Source organism: Halichoerus grypus, chromosome 11, assembly GCF_964656455.1.
Source record: "Halichoerus grypus chromosome 11, mHalGry1.hap1.1, whole genome shotgun sequence".
Lineage (NCBI taxonomy): Eukaryota > Metazoa > Chordata > Mammalia > Carnivora > Phocidae > Halichoerus > Halichoerus grypus.
In genome coordinates this window covers 52,466,396-52,485,559 of record NC_135722.1, presented here as the reverse complement: position 1 = coordinate 52,485,559, position 19,164 = coordinate 52,466,396, and the positions used below count along the sequence as shown (strand labels likewise).

The window sequence follows — 19,164 nt, the reverse complement described above, 5'->3', positions numbered from 1 at the left end:
GGCCGTCGGCCCCGCCCCCAACGTCAGAGCCCGGGCTCGCGCCCCTGGGCCTCCACCCCTTGAGGCGGCGGAGGGCCTCCGCTTCTCCCGCCGGGGCGCGCTGCTCTGTGTCGCCATCTCTCGCGCCCCCGGGGAACTGCAGGGGGCTGCGCGGGAAGAGGCCTCTTGGATCAGCCTCTTCTGGGCTCCAAACCAAGAAAGAAGGGGTTGCAGGGTGCCTGGGTGGCTCAGTCGTTAAGCGTCTGCCTTCGGCTCAGGTTACGATCCCAGCGTCCTGGGGTCGAGCCCCGCATCGGGCGCCCTGCTCCGCGGGAAGCCTGCTTCTCCCTCTCCTACTCCCCCTGCTTGTGTTCCCTCTCTTGCTCTCTGTCAAATAAATAAATTAAATCTTTAAAAAAAAAGGGGGGGGGTTGTGAGATGCAAGATAGACTGGAGACTTGGGTGCTACTCCGGGTCCATTGCCAGTGCATTGTCAGTCCAGGCAGAACCACCGCTGCCCCTTCCTGGGTCTTGTTTTCCTCCTAGAAATTGGCAGTCAGGGAGAACAACCTCCCTTTGCTGACGAGGCCCAGGAGGCCCTGGCCTAGTTGGTGAGGGAAGTCCAGGTGAAAGTGAATCTGTAGTGGAGGTCCATATGGTGTCTCCTGCACATTCCTCAGGGTCCAGCCCAAATCCTTCTCCAGAGGCCTTTCCTGTCTCCACACCCCCACCCCCACCCCCGTCTGACAGGATAGTGAGTCCCTCCTTCCAGCAGGACAGATGACACACTGTCCCTTCCCTACCACTTCCCTACCACTGTCCCAGGCTGTCCCTTCCCTACCACCAGCTGTCCCACCTTGCCAATTCCCTTTGCCAGCCATCAGGGTGCCCAGCAAGGCAGTGACTAGGGACTCCAGGACACTATTCACATTGTATTCCCAGCTCTGTGAATTGTGCCCCCTGGAGTTGTGCAATATGGTGGGCCGGGACTGGAGGCAGCAGTCAGCAGCCAGAGTTTCCCTCCTGCTCATTACTATCGAGAGGATCCCAGGTGGTCCTCCCAGGACAGCAGGGAGGGCCTCATGCTGGGGGCAGAGGCCTGGCTGGGATCGGGATAATCACAGGCCATGACAGAAGTAGAGGAAGGTAAATAAGTCTGTTGGGGATAGATTGCGCCGAGAGGTGGAGAATTCTAAACAAACTGAGTCATAGAACCTGAGCTGTGGGGTGAGGGGGTGGGGTAGGTCAGGTCCCCAGGGTCCAGGAGATTCCAGGAAGAGAAATGGACACCTGCAGAGGTAGGGGGGCAGGGGAAGAGTTTCTGTTTCCTTGGGCCATGCCCACATTGTAAGGAAAGAGCGGGAAGAGCTCAGGTGACTGATGTCAGTATCATAGCCCCACCCACCTCATATCTCAATGGAGACCCCCACCCCACCCCAGGGCTAGGGCAAGGGTGGTCCCAGGGTCAAATATCTCAAATCCAAGCCCATGGGGGGTGAGGGGGGAACCCAGAGAGGATCCATGCTGGGGACCTGGTGAGGGGGTGAGAGCAGCCCAAGAGGCCCTCTGTTTCTGCATATGTTTTCTTTGTAAGGGGACCTTCTATACCCCAGTTCCCAGTTCCACAGTTCAAATGGTGGCATGTCATGTGCCATTTATTTTTTTATTTTTTATTTTTTTAAAGATTTTATTTATTTATTTGACAGAGAGAGAGATAGCGAGAGCAGGAACACAAGCAGGGGGAGTGGGAGAGGGAGAAGCAGGCTTCCCGCCGAGCAGGGAGCCCGATGTGGGACTCGATCCCAGGACCCCGGGATCATGACCTTAGCCGAAGGCAGACGCTTAACGACTGAGCCACCCAGGCGCCCCTCATGTGCCATTTAATAGGCCAAGTGGGAAAATGCTTTTTGGCCAAGGAGCACTGACCGTTAATCAGACATCCTACAGATGGTCTTCACCTACTGCCAGCTCTCTGTGAGGTTTTGGTCAAATCCCTCCCCAGATTCAGTTTCCCCACCTGAAAACTGGGGTGCCAGACTTGTTACCTGAAGGTCGTTCTAGTTCTCTGTGGGATGACGTGATCTGCCCCACCCACCTGAGTGGTAAGGGTGGGCTGCAGCCCCCTGAGCCGGGAGAAAAGATCAGGGATGGTGGGGCTGATGGGGTCCCTCTTGTGGCTCTGGGAACTCTGGTTGGCACCTTTGGGCTCTCAGGCTGCAGGTCCGTAGAGTCGGGTCTCCTGGAGCCACAGACCACACACATCCCACCCTCGAACCCTCAGGTTATGAGGGAGCCTAATTGTTATTTACTCTCAGCTCTGACTCCTGAAGCACAATGAGCTACAGATGGGGCCCTGCCCAAGAATCTGTGAGCATCTAGTGAGGAGGCAGGGAAGGAGTTGTGGAGGCCACAGGAGATTTAAACTGGCTTTTTATGGAGCTTGGAGAGCCACAGGCTGGAGAACAAAGGGCTCTCACAATCACAGGCTTTTAAAACTCCTGGCATCTCAGATGAACCCGCGAAATCTTAGCATTACAATCCCTGCACTTAGGGACTTCAGAGACCATCTCATTTGAACTTGTCATAGCGCAGCTGAGGAAGTGAGCCCAGAGAAAGCCTGCACCTCCCTCTAGGTGGCACAGCACAAGCCCCAGTAAGCCAGGATGAGCTGTGATGGGGCTCCAGAGTCAGGGCCGTGGGCTCCATGTCCCACTGAGGCCCTGCCTGCAGTGGGGACCCTGTCCCACAGGATCTGAGGCATGGGGTGCAGTTGTTGGCAAGGGATCTGAACAGATGGCAGTCCCCGGGGTTGTGGACCAGAAATCGTGGCGCCCTCTGCTGGCCACACTGGAATTTTAACAAGGAAGTACAAAGCGGGAGGAATGCTCTAGGGGCACCTGGCTGGCTCAGTCAGTTGAGAATAGGACTCTCTATCTCCAGGTTGTAAGATTGAACCGCACGTTGGGTACAGAGATTCCTTAAAAATAAAAAATCTTGGGGCGCCTGGGTGGCTCAGTCGTTAAGCGTCTGCCTTCGGCTCAGGTCATGATCCCAAGGTCCTGGGATAGGGACCCGCATCGGGCTCCCTGCTCTGCGGGAAGCCTGCTTCTCCCTCTTCTACTCCCCCTGCTTGTGTTCCCTCTCTCGCTGTGTCTCTTTCTGTCAAATAAATAAATAAAATCTTTAAAAAAAAATAATCTTTAAAAAATTTTTTTCAATGCTCTGTCCTTGGCTAACCCCTAACTGGCCAAGTCCTACCCTCTAAAGGTGGGCTGCCCCCCCTGTGTGTGTGCCTTAGCTCCACGGGGAGGGTGGGCTTTGGTCTAAGGAGGAACTGGGGCTAGGAGGCCAGGGTGGAGCTCAGCCTTGGGGCAGGACAGGAACTGAGCTGAGGCTGCTGGGCCTGAGAGCTAGGTTCAATCCAAATTTAGGTCCAGACCCTGAGCTGGGTCTGGAATCTCACTGGGCTTGGGTTTTGGGGTCACAGACATAGGGGTCAAGTCCCAGTTCTGCCACTGCCAGGCTGTGTGGCCTGTGTGGCTTAAGCAAGTGACTTTACCTCTCTGAGTGCAAGCTCACCAGCCCAGGGTGTTGTGAGGATCTATTGAGATCCCATGTCGGGGGCACTAACTTCTTCCAGGACACTGGGTTCAGAACCCCTATCTGCTCCCTCTCCTCCTGCATCCTCAGTACTTGCTCTGTGACCTCCCCACAGTCTGGCATCTGGGCTCTGCCTCCATTTGTCGGCAACTCCTGCTCAATGTTCCCCTCCTCAGTTCAGCCCTGCAATCTATCCCTGATCCAGCATGCGATGCCCGTTCACTTGCCTTTGCCGGGCAGGGCTCCTCATTGGCCATAATGGGCCCAAAATAGCACTTCCCCTTGCTGCTTCCTGCAACCTGGCCTGTGGCTTAAAGTCTGTGAGGACAGAAGGGAGAATTGGTGTTTGGCAGGCGTGCAAAAGATGTGAAGGGCTCACAGAGGACATTTGGTTCCAGAGAGGGCAGACACTTGCCTAAGCTCACACTGTGAAGGGAGGCTGGGGCTGAGGCTTGAGTTCAGATGTCTGGGTCCCCCATCTCCTCCCCAGGCTCTGCCCAGAAGGTCTAAGGCAGGTCCTCAGCCAGACATCCCGTCCCTTCACCAAGACTTCTGGACCTGCAGACTACTGCCAACCCCAGTTCGAGGTGTACAACAGGGCCCCTGGAGGCTAGCTACTCCAGTCGTGGGCTTCATGGGTTCTAAGGGCCATTCTCTGACTGTTCTGACCACAGGAAACCTTCCTGCCTGGGCTGTCCTCTACACCCATCTCACCCCTCCCCTCTAGCCTCAGTGTTGCCTTACTGTGTGACCTGAGGTTAAGTCCCTATCCCTCTCTGTGCCTCATCTTCCCCGTGAGGCAGATGTCTAGCTAAATCCTGCCCTCTGTCCCTAGCCCAAGGGACCACCCCGAGAACCCGTTTGGAGAAGGGATGTCTCTCTCCTGGCCTCTGAGATCAGGACATCCTGCCCAGGGCTGGTCTATGGAACATGAGCCAGAGATCTCATGAGGGACTGGATGTGGCTCTGGCCCCTCAGACTCTATCTCTCCTGTCCTCCAGCCCCTCCACGTGGCTGCCCCCCCCCCCGCCCCCTGCCTCCCTGAGGCACAGAGCCCTGAGCAGACAGACCACATGTGAATCCAGGCTGTACCACTTAGCAGACTGGTGACCTTGAGGAAGGCATTTTACCTCCCTGAGCCTCAGTTTCCTCATCTGAAAAAAGAGAATAATAATGGCACCAACTTCCCAGGACCATCGTGAGGATTAAGCGAGATGGTCCATGCTCCTGACTTGCAGCAAACAATAAGTGGGAGCTGGGGTTATTGTCCTGTGACATTTAAGACCTAGAGGGGGACTCCAACTGAATTCTCCAGACTGAATTCCACAAATATTTATTGAGCATCTACTGCGTGTCAGGCATTGCAGGCAGCCTGGGGATGGAGCTAGGAACAAAATGAAGTCGCCTCTCACAGAGCTCACTCTGGCTTCCCTGCCTTTTCCTCTGCTCCAGCTGGGCCTACACCATGGACTCTTCACTCCAGGCCCTCCCCTCCCCTGACTGCCTTGGCTCAAGCTGTTCGGTTTTCCTACCAAACCCAAGCCCCACTTCCTCCAACCCCAATGGCCAGCCCTGGTCATACCCTGGTTCTCCACCTCAGCTGGCAGAATTAAAACATGGTATCATATGCAGGGTAATGGTTACCCTTGGAGGGTAGACTTAGAGGGGGCAAAGGGGGAGTTTTTAGGGTGATGAAATATTCAGTTTTTTGATCTGGAGGTGTTCACTTAATGAAAATTCAAGCCACACACTAACAATTTGTCTACTTCTCTGTACAAACATTATACTTCAATATAGTTCTCTTGAAAAATAGTGACACCTGGGTCCACCCTCCAAACTCTGATTTAATTGGTCTGGGATGTGGGCTGGGCCCCTCAGGTGATTATAATGTGCAGCCAAGGTTGAGAACTACTGCTTTAGGAGAGCAAATTCTTCCAGGACTCTCCCCTGGGCCTGTGGCCTGATGACTGTTCATCCCAAGACCTCCCTGCCCACAGCTGACTGGCTCAGGGCTGAGCATGTCCACAGGCTGGCCAGTGCCCCACGATGTGACCTCCTAAGTAGCAGTTGGCTGGCCAGGCCCAGTCCTGCTGAGGCACTGGAGCTGGGAAAATGCCGGGGACCCAGCCTTGGGTGTCCAGTGCTGAAAGTAAAGTCTGGCCAGGGCACCTATGTTGAAGACACAGAGGCCCAAGGCCACAGTGAGAACAGCAGCCATCTGGCAGCAGGGAGGAAGCAGAGTCTCAAGGTGGAAGGGCCAGGTGTCCTGAGATGGAGCTCCAGTATTGATCTGGGCCACTGTGCTGACAACTATTTAATTAGTGGTTCCCACTAATTAGCCCCCCTTTTATTTCAGGGCACAACAAATCTCTTCTTTGTGGGGGAAAAGATTATTGGCCCCATTTTACAGATGAGGAAATGAAGGGGATGTAACTCAACCAAGGTCACATAGCTAGTCAGTGGCAAAGTTAAGATTTCTGTTTAGCTTCAAAGTCTGTGTTCTTTCTGCTTTGATTCACCAGAAATTCCACATGAACACTGCTTTCTACTCTGGAATATATGTGTTTAATATCATCCCCTCCTCCCCAGATCTTCCAAGTGAGGTGGTGCTGTGGGGAGATACTCCAAGCATGTCCCGTGGCCTTGAGGGCCCAGCGGACCCGAGATGTGTGTATGCCAGCGTGCAAAGCATGAACCTACACTCCCTCTTCAGCAACTGATTTGTGTAAAGTGTTCATCACTTAGGTTACTTAGGTTGAAAGATGTTCTGACGTGTTCAGCAGAGCCGGGGGCCTGCTCCGCCCTTTACGAGTGGTTGCCATCTTGAGCTCTGTGGGGGGTACCCCGGTGGGAAGGGATCCGCCCTGCGAGGACTGGCTGGCCCCGTGGGGTTGGCCTTTGCACTATGTCTGATTTAATGACGTACCACTTTGGACCAGAAATCAGACAGACTGGGATTCTACCCTTGCTCCAAAACCTGAAGTCACCTTGGCTTCTGTCAGATGCCCCAGCCTCACAGGAGGCTTTGCTGCAGAACATCGTTTCCTCAGGAGCTGCGGGGAACCTGGGAATGTAGACTTACATGGACATGTAATTATGTATCATGCTTTATATTCACACATGTAATCTGTAAGGGATTCTAACATGTCGCCCTGGTTACAAAGCCGTGAACAGGCATGAGGCCTCGTTTTCCTGACAAGAGAGCTACAGCCCAGACAGGGGCAGCGACCTGCCCAGGATAACACAGCAGAGTGGTGGGCTTGCCATCCCAGCACCCTTCTGTTCTGGGTCTCTGAGCCCTCCCTTCTGCTCAAGTGAGTGGGTGTTGGAAGGCCCATCAGCCGGGGAGCCCCGAGGCTGGTGGCCACCATGCCACCGATGGGGAGTGGTCATTTGGTGTTTCTATTTATTGACTCTTTAAAATTCATCATCCAAGGAAAGTTAATACATGACTGTTTGGTAGCAAGAGAAACATAATCTAAGACCGCAATGACCCACGCACCCCAAACAAAAACAGAACCAAACAAACCCCATCTGAAACCAGACCTTTGGAGCTGTAGCTGAAGAAGCAAGGGGCCTGGGGGTCAGACTGGCTCTTGCAGGCCAGGGAGCAGGAAGAGCCTGCCCGCAAGTGGTTCCCAGTTGAAGAGGCCATGTCCAGCCCCTCAGCTTTGGGCATTCTTCCTGGAGGGACTGCCCTGGCAGGAAGGGTGTGAAGAGAGGGTCTCAATGGTCAGAGTGGGGGGGCTCCCAGGCCCACCCTCCCAAGGTGACCATACGTGCCAGTGCATGAGACACAGGGGCTGGGGGGCAGCTCTGAGGAGAACAAGGGCCCTTTCCTTTTCCCTGCTCAGGCCAGGAGAGAGCGCCCTGTCCAACTCCCTATCAGTGTCACCAAATTTGGAAACGACTAAAGGCACTGCCAACAAGTGAGGAAATGCCAAGGCCTGGGGAGGCCCCGCACGGGAATCATTGCCCCTTGCAGTCATCACCTTGTTCTGGATGACTGAGGGTGCTTGGTCCTTGGCTCTGGATACTGGAGGGCAGCCCAATCGGGACAAGGCCGTGGAAAGTGTATGTTGAGAGGCAATGTTTTAGTGCCCTGAACATGCAGTGTGTGTGTGTGCGTGTGTGTGTGCGTGTGTGCGTGTGCACGCGCATACATGCACACCCATGTGTATGTGCACACATGTTCGCAAGTATGTAATGAGGGGGGGATTGGTCCTTCCAGGAAGGCTCGCTTAGGGTCCCAGGCTGGCCCCCAGAGCAGGAATAGGGTCTTTTCCCTTCTGTGACTTCCTCAAATCACCCCCTGCCCAGGTCATTGCATAAATAAGTGCTTGGGAAGGTACACATCTAAAAAGGAACATAAATACTGTACATGGGAAAGGATTCTGTCCCCAGCCCTCCCACTGCCCCCAGAAAACCCTCCAAATATTGCACATGGCCCTCCCGAGCCCCATGGGGTCCAGGCCCGGCCGTGTCTTTGGTAGAAGCTCCAGGGACAGAGGTCCTGGGCAGCCCACATGCCCCTGCCCCACCCCCATGATGACTGGGAGTACCGAAGCAGCCAGAGGGTCGGGAGAGGCCCCGGCCCGCTGGCCAGCAGGCGTTCCACCAGGAATACTTCCGCGGGGATGGGAGGGAGCCCACGCAGGCACAGGGGTGCCCCTGGCGGGACGCTCCTGGTCAGAGTCTGCTAGGAAGTGTGGGCTAGGAAGCGGGCTGAGGGCGGTGGGAGGGCAAGTCCTGGGCCACAGTGGACAGGGTCACACCCTCCATAGGAGGAGGTGGTTTGTGCTGTCGTCTCGGCCCACGGTCTCGCTGCTGCTACCACCCCCACTGCTGAGTCGGAAGTCCTCATAGCCGTCACCTCCACTGATAACGAGCATTTTAGGCCTGGCTGAGGCAGGTCCTCGGTGCCGAGGGGAGTCCCGGTGCTCGAGGGATGGCAGCTTCTCAGGGCCTGGGGGGTGGAGGGAGAGGGTCCATTAGCCGGGGGCTGACTGATGGCTGTGCTGTTCCCTAAGGGCCTGCACCCCAGAAGACAGGAAGAAAGGCGCACTTTCTGTGGGGGATCCTACTTCCTGTTAGCCAAGAACTTCTTTGGAAAGAAATACCCACTTCCTAGCAGTCACACAACTTCTTACCTCTTATCTGTGCGTTCTAGTCAAGAGTGACATAAGTTCTCAGGGCCACACCCCTCTCTCTCTCTCCCTCTATCGCACATGTACTGTCCTCCTCAAACAGCTTCCTGCTTCCAACAGCCCCTTCCCAGCTGGGGAGCTTTGGTCTTTTGTGGGCGCGGACGGCTCCTGCCCGAGGCTTCCCTGCGTCCAGATGCCCACAGCCGCCTCCTCGGGGGAATATGGTTTCCTGCCCAGTCAAAGCAAGCCGTGGCTCACCGGCCCTCCTTGACGGATGCCATCCCCTAACACGCTTCACTTGCTCATCCTCACAGTCCACGGCTGTCCTGCCTGCCGTTCTGTGTTCTACTTGCTGTTGCTGTTTCCCGCTCTGCCCGTCACTCCCTGACGCCTTGCCCTAGACCGCATTTCTGGTCCGCTTTGATTCCCTGCCGTATGCATCCCTTGCTGGGCCACCGTCTAGTTCTTAGGCTACAGTTCTTACAGCTCACTGCCTGTCTCCTGTGATGCTTCTGGACCGAGTTTTTACACACACCCCATACCCTAGAAGGTTTTATTTTGGGGACTTTGGAGCCGATTTCCTGTCATATATGCCACTTCCAGCTCTGGACCACACTCTTCTTCCCTCTTGAAACCTCTTCTGGTGAGACAGAGGCAAATCTTAAGCAGAGTCCAGGATCCCTGGGTTGGGGGAGGATGCACAGACCCACCTGTGTCTGGGGGAGGCGGTGGGGTCGGGCAGAGCAGGTTGAAGCCATCTGGCAGCTGGACTGCAGCCAAGAAGCGGACGTGGCCAGTGTGTCCCTGGCCTAAGCCGGCAGGGCTCAGGGGCGCTCTCGGGCAGCTGACGGTACTGGGTGAGGTGGGCATGGTGAGCACGACGCCGGCACTGGTGCCCACCCACAGCAGCTCCTCGCACACCAGCAGCGCCGTGATCCTCAGGCAGGCAGCCTTGTGCTGCCGGATGATGGCGTCCGAGCCTAGGGGGCGAGACGGACCAGAGCTAGGGCCGCATCCGGGCCCCGGCTCAGCCTCCTCAGCGATGGGGCAGAAGGGCTCCAAGGGAAGGGGCGGCGGGGGCCGGAGGTTAGTACCTGCCAGCATCCTGTGCACGGGAGGTGTGACGTCTACCTCTGCCAGTTGCTCAAAGGTGCCTGGGTGGTAGAGACACACGTGGGCGCTGCCTTTCAGCGTCACCCACACCCCCAGGCTGCAGTCCACCATACAGGCCACGCTGCGGCTGGAATCCTGGCCCACGTGGAACGCGTGCTGGTCGGAGCAGTGGGAGGGGCAGGCAGAGGGCACAGGGGTGACTGGCAGGCCTGCCTTCCCTGGCCCTTCCCTGCCTCGTGCCCCACCATCACCCACCTCACCCCTACAACTCACGCCGAACCTCTCCAGAAAGCCCGCCTGGACTGACAGCAAAGGCAGCCTTGCTCCTTGGTCTGGATGAAGCCAGACCACTGAAGCCCCCCCCATTTAAGCCTCAGGAATTAAAATGGAGCTGCCTTTTCCCCTGCAACTCAATGACTCTGTGACCAGAGAATATTAAAGCTTGAAGGGTTTTCAGATCAATCATTGGCCTCTCCCTGGACAGATGGATGCTTTCTTATGGCCCCCGTGGTCTCATCCCCCATTCTCACGGGCCAGGCTTACCCCAAATCACCAATTCTGTCCCCACCCCCACCCCTCAGCAGTACCTCCAGCTGCAGTGTGTCGGGGCTCAGCACAAGGACTCGGTTCTGGCAGCCACACCACAGCCGCCCACCCACAGACACCATCTTGGTGATGGGGCTCCCCTGAGAACCCAGGGTCACTGACTTGAAGTTCTGGGGGTCCCAGAAATGGCCTGGAGTGGGAGCCGGATAAGGAAAACAGAGCAAATTCAGTCCGGTATCGCACTAGTGTCTCACCCTCACACCCCGAAATGAAGTGCTAAAAACCCCATTTGTACATGAGGACACCAAGGCCCAGAGAGGGCCTGAGAGGTGCCCAAAGCCACGTCTCCAGACTCACGGGCCTCGGGGAGAGTGCCTACGCCAGCAACATCGGCGGGGTGGGGTGCGGTGGGCACTCACCTGCTTCTCTTTGGTAGACCACAAGTTCTCCATTGGCCAGAGACACAAACACCTGGTTATTCAGATACCTAGGCAGGGAAAAGAAGGAGCAATCAGGGGTTTCAGGAGGCCAGAGGAGGTCACCTGGGGCCAAGGGAATCACAGACATGACGGCTACGGTTCCTGAGAGACCGCCACTGCAGGTGGGGGAGTCTGAGCTAGGCAGGGGTAGTGACTTGCCCACAGTCACATGGTGTATGAGAGGTACGGCTAGCCTAGGGCGAGGCCTCGGGCCTCCAGCCTCCACAGAAAGGCGGGGCCAGTAGAGCAGGGAGAGCTGGGTGAGCAGAGGAGGCCTGCATGTGTAGAAGGGTCTGGACCAGGAGAACTACCCAAGGGCCTTACAGGATGCAGGTCACAGAGGCTGTGTGCTGGAGCTTCATGCTGTTCCTGCGGTCGCGGATGCTGTCGGAGGACTGGTACACGTGCACGCTGCGGATCAGGGGGGTGCGCACCTGTGACCGATGCTCGCCTACACCAGCCCCTGAAGTTCGCCCTCCACCTCTGCCTCCACCACCATCTCCCCGCTGCCAGGTGTCGGCCCAAGGTACTGAGATCCCAAAGCCTCCCTGTGGGCTTCAGACCCCCTGGCAGCCCTGGCTGGCAGTACTCCTGAGGTCTGACCCCAAGCCCTCCTGCTTCTGCTTCAGGATACCATATGATTTCCCAAGCAGAGAGCTCGGGGTTCCGTGTCCCCAGCCCCTGTCCTGCCCCCCTACCAGCCATCCTCAGTGCCCAGCCACACAGAGCTCTGGTAGGCCTCGGGGTCAACGCTCAGCAGGTCCTCAAGGCTGCCCCGGGTGAAGGAGCCACGGCTGGAGCGGCGAAGGGCTCTCCCATCCATTGGGCTGGTGCTGCAGGGACCGCCAGGCCCGAAGGAGCCAGACAGTGGCAGGAAGCCAGGATCCTGCTCCTCCTCTGAACTGGTCGTCTCTGCCGTGGCCTCCTTGGAGCTCGGGGTCTCCTCATCTGAGGGAGACAAAGTTCTCTACCTCCATTCCCCTCTGCCGGGCCCAAGACCTTGTCTCTTTCTAGGCCCCCATCCCCCCTCAGTGCATCCCTCCTGGCCATGTCCCTGCTGAGGGCCTCCCAGCCCTGTTGTCCCTTTCCCGAGGTGTCAGCGTAGCTCAGGCCTTGTTATTCTGCTCGGGGACAGTTTAGTGCTACAGGCTCCTAGTTCCGACCTGGCCCACTCCAATCCACCACCACGTCGTGGACAGGGGGATCAACCACTCCACCCCTACTCCATCTGCCCTACTTAACCGGGCATTCCAGGGGTTCAGGATCTGGCCCGACTGACCCATTGCCCTCTGGGTCCTTGGTGTCACAGCCCCTCTGCCCACCCATCAGTACCTGCTGGGTGCCCCCTCCTCTGTGCAGTCCGCCCTGCCTGACAGCCCCAAGCCGGGCACTCACTGCCAAAGCTAGAGGAGATGGTGGACCGGCTGGCTTGGCTCTGCAGCGTTCCCGAGGGGCTGGGTGAAGACTCATCATCGGAGTCGCTGTCAAAGGGCACCAATTCCGGGCGGGGGTCCCCTTCGGTGGGGCCCGGTGTCATCTCCAGCCCCGAGCCTGCAATGGAGATGTGCAGGCAGGGCTGGGGCCCTGGCTCTGCCAGCGTCGCTGCTTCTTCATCCGCGGCCTCGACGTCCAGTTCTGGACCGGGGGTCTCCAGTGCCGTCTCTGGGGCGCTCCTCAGCGAGGCTGGCCGCTCCCTGTGAGATGTAGCAGTGGGGATGAGAGCTGCCAGGAGCCGAGGCTCTGCGCCCCTCGGCCACAAGCCCACTAGGCCCGCCCGTCCACCAGACTTAGTCGCCTGCAACCACACAGGGGTCGGGGGCAGGGATCTGTCCCGCTGGCCCCCCCACTGTCCCCGGCCTCACCTGTGGCCGTGGCGCTGCAGGCCGGGCACGGCACCTATGCAGAGGATGCGGGCGGAGCAGACGGCAATGCAGGCCTCCACGTCGGGCTCGGCGCGCAGGCTCAGCAGGCACACCTGGCCCACGTAGCCGTCGCTGTTGCACACCCACACTTCGGGCATGGGCTCGGGGCAGCTACTCTGGGTCGGCGCCGCGCACGAGAACTGCGGACGGCACCAGGGCAGGGGAAGGTGGATGGAGGAATTGCGGCCAGCTCCCCACCGCTCGCCAGGTGGCCGGCGGAACGGAGGGAGGTGGGCCCGCACGGGTGTGCACGGATTCCCAGTACGCCCCTCTGTACACGCGTGTACACACACACACACAGCGCGTGTGCCACTCTGCAGGTCAGATGCACATACGCCTGTGTGATGTATCATCCCTTCACATACATATGTGTACGCATACATCCACACACACGTAAACCCTAAATATGACCCCATATGTACGCGGTAACAAATGTGAAAAACGGTAAGCTCTGTCCCGATGTATGCAGACTCTGACAAGCGCATGACTTAGACACCTCACAGGAATCAGACAGCACTCGTTCCCATGCATGCACAGATGTGTGTGGCCACACCCACGTGCACGTGACACACGTAGTATCCACACGCATGTGCAGAGTTGTACACTTAAAGACATAGGGGGCGACTGCCATGTTCATACAGGTACGTAATGTTGTACCCAAAACAAAAACGCGTGAACACGTGCTGGTTTGAATATACGTGCGCCCGCGTGACCCCGGCCCCCCCACACACCTGCATGCCGCTGCGGGTTTTCATGATGGGGATGGCCTTCAGGAACTCAGGGTCTAGACAGCTTTTGCTGGATGCTGCGGCAGAGGTGGACAAACAGACACCGCTTAGCATCCACCTCACCCTCGACCATTTCCCTTTCTTCCCTGCTCTTCAGGATCTCTCAAGGGAAAACGAGGTGGCTGTAGGTTATGCTCTGCTTGTCCCTGGCCTCAATTTTCCCATCTGTACAATGTGGGAGGCAGACCCAGAAGTCTCTAAGATCTTCTAAGCCATGGACCCTGATTAATAGCTTTCCCTGCTCTCGGCCTGCTCAGAGTATGTAGAGGCGGGGCGGGGGGGGTGTGGGTCCTGGCATGCCCTGCCCTAAGCTCACGCTTTTCAACCACTGAATCCCCTCCCTGCCAGTGAGACCCTGGGGAAGTCCCATGTTTCCCCGTAGGAGTCTCAGTCCACCCTCCCACTTCAGCAGGGACTGAAGCACAGGACACCGCAGTCTCGGGATTTCTTGCTCCTGATCTCCCAGACCGCAGCATGGTGCTGCCCACTGCCTGGAGGTGTTGGAAGGAGGACACCAGCATGGGCCTGGCTTACCCAGCTTCCTCTTGGCGTCATCAAAGGCCTGCTCAAAGCCGAGGCGGGCATCAGGGTGAGGGAACTCGAAGATGAAGGAGTCCGTGCCCTCAGGCCTCGTGGTGCACAGTTCCAGCTTGGTAGGGGGGAAGGAGAGTGCATAGCACAGCGCCTGCTTCTCCGACAGGTCCCGGTGCATGGCGGCTGAGAGGTCCCGCAGTGCTTCGTCCAGGCTCTGCCAGGATGAGGACCCAGGCCTCAGGCCCTGACAGCTCCCCACAGCCTGCTCCTGCCCTGAGAATGCAAGTGGGGACCTGCCTCTCCCCCCAACCCCCTAGACATGATGGGCCCCCTCTCCTCCCTCAGCTAGGGACAGAGCTGTGTCTCCACCCTCAGGCCTGGAACACATCACTTCCCTCAGTTGCGGTGAGGCTGTATTTTCCGCTTCCAATAAGTGACAGAGATGAGTGACCTCTTCCTCAGGTAAATGAAGAGGCTGTTTTCTCTCCCTCAGATCTGGGAACTCCCACCGCCCCATTCCCCCAGCCTCAGGCAGAGGGCACAGACCTGGTGGGGGAAACCAAGGCTCTCAGAGAGCTTGCTCATCTGGCCCAGGGTGGTCAGGTCCTCATCTAGGCGGCTGATAGCCTTCTGGACGTTCTCCCGATTGGTGGCTTGGGACGCCCCTGGTGGGGACAGAGGAAGGCCACGGGCAGATACAGAGGCAGATAGGGTCAGGCTTGGACAGAAAGGAAGAATTTCCCTTCCCTCAGTCTGCAGCTCAGCGTGGGGAGTGGCCTGACAAGCCGAGAGCTTGTCAACCCCAAGACCCAAGGAACAAAGTGACAGACAGGCAGCTCACAGAGAAACACCAGGCCTGGAAACAGGGGACTGGGCTTGATTCAGAGCCACTTGGCACAGGGTGCTGGTCCCTTGGAGATCTCCCTGGACGAGCACAAAGAATAAACAGCAGACGGCTGTGCGGCTTCTGCAGGCTCCAGCAGACACCGGAAGCCTCGGCAGTGCGGCCTCCACAGGCCAGTCAGCCGGGCAGCCAGAGCCTCGGGCGGTCAAATCTGCTGACCAAGGGACTCAATGCCCCGACAAAGGAGGGAAAATGAGCTGATGCTCTGGATTTCTCTAGTCCTATCCCATACCTGACCACAGCCAAGTAGCTGGCCCCACAGGCCAGCTCAGCATCCCCACACCCAGCACTGCCTGGCCGGGGGTGTCCACCCTGGACCAGGAACCCACCAATGGGCAGAGTAGACAGCAGTGGAATGTACTAGAAAAGCTAAGGCTTGGGTTTTCTCCTACTCCTTCTGAAGGACACTGTCCCCCCCACAACTCTCATTGTCTGGGCAGCCCTGGTTTCTTCCATATGACCCCGCCCCACTCTGACCACACTTGATTGGACCAGGAGCAGACACCTGAACTAAAGGTAGTCATTTTATCGACTGGCCTGTGTTCCAAACTGGAACAATCATCAGCTTGTATTCCTACACAGGGGCCCATGTGAGGCAGGCCTGGGTTTGCCCTGGGGGCCACCGCACTGAGCCTAGGGACAGAGTCTGGACCCGCACTGCCTGCCAGCCCAGAGGTGCCCACACCACTGTCCCAGACCAACCGCCCCACTCAGAAAGGTAAACTTCGGATCCTGGAGCAGCTGGGGAGAAAGGGCCAAGATGCAGAACAGGCCATGATGGATCACAGGAGTTGGAAGGAAGGAGGAAGCAGAGAAAGCTGAGAGCAGTGAGAACAGGCAGACGCAGAGACAGACAGACAGATGGAGACACAGACACACATGTACACACAGCAGAAGGAGCAGCTCTTTGAAACCGCTGCAGCTCCTGACAGCCTCAGCCCCAAACAACTGGATCTTTCCAACCAGCCTTTTGCTTGGACTGACTCGAGTGAGTCTCTGCTCCCAATGAGCGAAATTGGGGACCAGAGCAGCATGTCACCGTCCGATAGGATGCTGGTGCAGCGGTCACTGGCTGGCGGCGGGTGTGTCTGCACCCCCCGCGCCGCCCCAGCCTAGGTGAGGTCCCCGCCCTGTCAGATGGTGGTCTGCGTGGACAGGTCCTGGTGTGCTTCTGTGGCGGGCACACCGATCCTGCATGCCACCCGCCTTGTACTGGCTGGGAAAGTAAGGCCCCAAAAGCAGAAAAGCAGATGGATACAGGCAGCCAGCCTGGCCACAGTTCAAACCCTCCAGGAGGGCTTCTGAGAGCAGGGCCCGGACACCCAGAACCCCCGGGCAGGCCTAGGCCAGCCCCACCTTTGATGATGTCCGCATCTTCTAGCGGCAGCTTCCACAGCAGCTTGTACTTGCTGGCCGTGTCAATGACGCTGGCTGCTGTGTACCTGTGGGGAGCCAAGGGGGTGCTCTGGCCAGGCCGGGGGGAGCGGGGCCCAGGGAGGGCCAGCTGCTCCGCCCCGGCCCAAGTGCAGCCCCGCCCTGGCCACTCACAGGCTCATGGAGCTGCGCCGCAGGGAGCCTGATTTCCGCTTTAGGGTCGTGCAGATGATGAGGTCCGTGAAGAGGAAGAGGGACCGGTCCTTCTTGCCACCGACGGCCTTCTGTGGAGCCCGAGGCAGGACTCAGGCCCAGAGGCCCACCCTCCTGCCCACCGTGCCCAAGGGGACAGCCAGGCCCAGAGAGGGGTGAGGGCTCTGCCCCAGATGCCCAGAGGCAGAGGCAGAGTTGGGACTCGACCCGGGACTCCTGTTGTGGGGAAGAGCAGGGAGGCCCAAGGGCAGCAGGTATGAGCGGAAGTGTGAACATAGTGGGGAGATGGGAACAGGGGGGTAGACAACGGGAGACTTCTTACCACTTCGATGACCATCTCCTGCCTGAGGAACCGCCGCAGAGGGGCTTGGAGCTGTGGGGCAGGACAGACAAAACATCTTGAAGGTCAATTATTAATCCCATCTCCTCCCCAGACCCTGGGGGACCCCTTGGCCCCACTCCATGGGCCAGGCCAGTAGAAGCAGCATCCCCTCCATCCTCCTGATGCTGTGCGGTCAGGCCGCGGGACATGTGGCCAGAGACAGACAGGGAGGAGGACATGGCTGTGGACAGAGACGGGTGGGGACGCTGAACAGACAGGGATGCACAGGCGCTGCAGACACCGCGGTGGGGGTGGACGTGACCGTGACTGCAGGTAACCACAGATGCAAACAAAGGCATGGGTGGAGGGGGTGGGCACTCACATCCTCCATGCCCTCGATGTGAGCCTCAATCTCCTGCAGCACACGGGCATGTCGCTCTGCCTCCTCGGCACTCCGCACACCCTTGTTGATGCGTTCAGCCACCTGTTTGATGTTCCGCTGAGCATCCAACAGGAGTGGGTGGTCTGGGTGGTCCTCAGGTGTGTGCTTCAGGAGGTCCTGGGGAAGAAATGGGGATAAGACCCCTGCTTATTAGCTGCCCCTTTCAGGCCCTGGGGCCCCACACTGATGGCTAGAGCAGGACGGACTATAAGGAGGCTCCAGAGAGGACTTCTTTTCCTACCCAACCCCTGGGGACTCTGATGTCAGGCTTGATCGAGTAGGGGCCTCATAGCCCCCTGCATCCTCATGTGCCTTCCAGCCTTGCCCTCCTGCCCACCCAACCCCATGCCCACCTTCACCAGAAGCTCATAGCGTGGTATCCGCTGCACAGGCTTGATCATGAGGTCAGACAGCGCCTGCTTCTCCTTGTTCTCACGCATGCTTTGCTGAAACCAGAAACAAGGTGGATGGGCACCCGTGTGAGGAATGTCATGCAAAGAAGGAAATGTCCAGGGACAGATCCCCAGCCAGTCCCTCTAGCCCAGCCCAAGGGCAAAGACTGAACCACAGGCTAAGGCTGCGGTGTCCAGTCTGGGAGCTCTTGCCCCCTCCCAAAGCTGGCCAAGGTGAGGGTCATGTCCATGCCCCTGAGCTAGCCAACAGTACCTCCAAGAACTTGAGAAAGGCAGGCCTCGCCTCCTTAGCCACACGCACGGCATCCTTTGCATTGAGAAAGTTATCAATGTAGGCAGAATAGATGTTGACCAGGACGTCCTTGGAGAACTGTAGGTGAAAAGGCAGGTTAGGGACCTTCAAGGTGTCCCTTACTCCACCTCACCCTGTCCTGGTTTCCAATGATTCACAAGCCAACATCCTTTCCCTCCAACGGGACATGATATGGTCTCTAAGGGATGGAGCAGCTGCTCCTGTGTCGTGTGTACACGTCGTATGTGTGACTGTGTGAGTAGGTGTGTATCTGTGCGCACACCCCAACGTATCTTACCTATGGTTTGTGTGCACATGGACATACATATGCCTACATGTGTCCTGTAGACCAGGCTCTCCCATTTCCAGCTGGGTATTTCCATCCCTTGCTCTCCAGCCCCACTAAGTCCAGCCAGGCAGGTCTCCCTCCTCACTGTCCTCTGAGAGACACAGATTCATTCCAGCCACTTGGCCATTGCTCATGTAATTCTCTCCACCAGAATGCCCTTACCGCATCCAAATCTCACCCACCCTCAGGGCTAAGCTCCACCTGTGCCTCCTCCAGAAAGCACTCCCTGCCCTGACTAGGACTCTTCCTCTGCGAGGAGATAGGGACGCCCATCCTGTCCAGTAACATCCCACACAGCTGGTGGCTAATACCTGACGGCCCACTGACAGCTGGGCTAAACATGGAAGTTCTTGGTCAGAAGCCCTGGCTGGGAGTTGGGATATCCTGGTTCCTGGGTCAGCTGTACCATGGATGGACTAGGGGACCTGTGGTGGTGTTTGTTTCTGGCCCCTCTGGGCCCACAAGGCCCTGTGTCTCTAAGGTGCTGACTGTCCTCCTCCCCAGGCCCGGGGAGGCTGCAGCAACTCGGAGGGGAAGACGGCCCTTACCCACCAGCCCACCCTGGGGCAGAGCATTCTCTGCTGATCCCTTCCTGTGACCAGGGCCTCTGCTCATCAGACCAGGGTCAGCATCAAAGTCCAGACAGGGGATGAGCCTGGTGACACTGAGGGTGGTGATGGCCTCGAGGGGTTAGCACTCAACGGGGTCCCATCAGGGTTTGTCACATCAGTTCCAGATCAGCAGGCA

The 19,164-nt window shown here is 57.8% G+C and overlaps 1 protein-coding gene across 2 annotated transcripts in view; it reads right to left on the bottom strand.

Moving 5' to 3' along the window:
• Positions 1–6,968: 6,968 nt before the first annotated feature.
• ARHGEF17 (Rho guanine nucleotide exchange factor 17) overlaps positions 6,969–19,164 on the bottom strand; it is a 55,915-nt gene continuing 43,719 nt past the window's right edge. For both annotated transcript variants that reach the window (XM_078058524.1, XM_036119476.2), the window contains 18 exons: positions 18,030–18,146; positions 17,717–17,809; positions 17,304–17,480; positions 16,922–16,972; positions 16,561–16,670; positions 16,369–16,454; positions 14,655–14,773; positions 14,109–14,322; positions 13,518–13,591; positions 12,727–12,926; positions 12,260–12,558; positions 11,563–11,812; positions 11,189–11,275; positions 10,805–10,872; positions 10,427–10,575; positions 9,821–9,995; positions 9,437–9,706; positions 6,969–8,545 (listed from right to left, as the gene is read on the bottom strand). In XM_078058524.1, the coding sequence (XP_077914650.1) occupies positions 8,349–8,545; positions 9,437–9,706; positions 9,821–9,995; positions 10,427–10,575; positions 10,805–10,872; positions 11,189–11,275; positions 11,563–11,812; positions 12,260–12,558; positions 12,727–12,926; positions 13,518–13,591; positions 14,109–14,322; positions 14,655–14,773; positions 16,369–16,454; positions 16,561–16,670; positions 16,922–16,972; positions 17,304–17,480; positions 17,717–17,809; positions 18,030–18,146 (2,736 nt within the window). In that variant the 3' untranslated portion in view covers positions 6,969–8,348. The remainder of the gene's footprint in view (positions 8,546–9,436; positions 9,707–9,820; positions 9,996–10,426; positions 10,576–10,804; positions 10,873–11,188; positions 11,276–11,562; positions 11,813–12,259; positions 12,559–12,726; positions 12,927–13,517; positions 13,592–14,108; positions 14,323–14,654; positions 14,774–16,368; positions 16,455–16,560; positions 16,671–16,921; positions 16,973–17,303; positions 17,481–17,716; positions 17,810–18,029; positions 18,147–19,164) is intronic.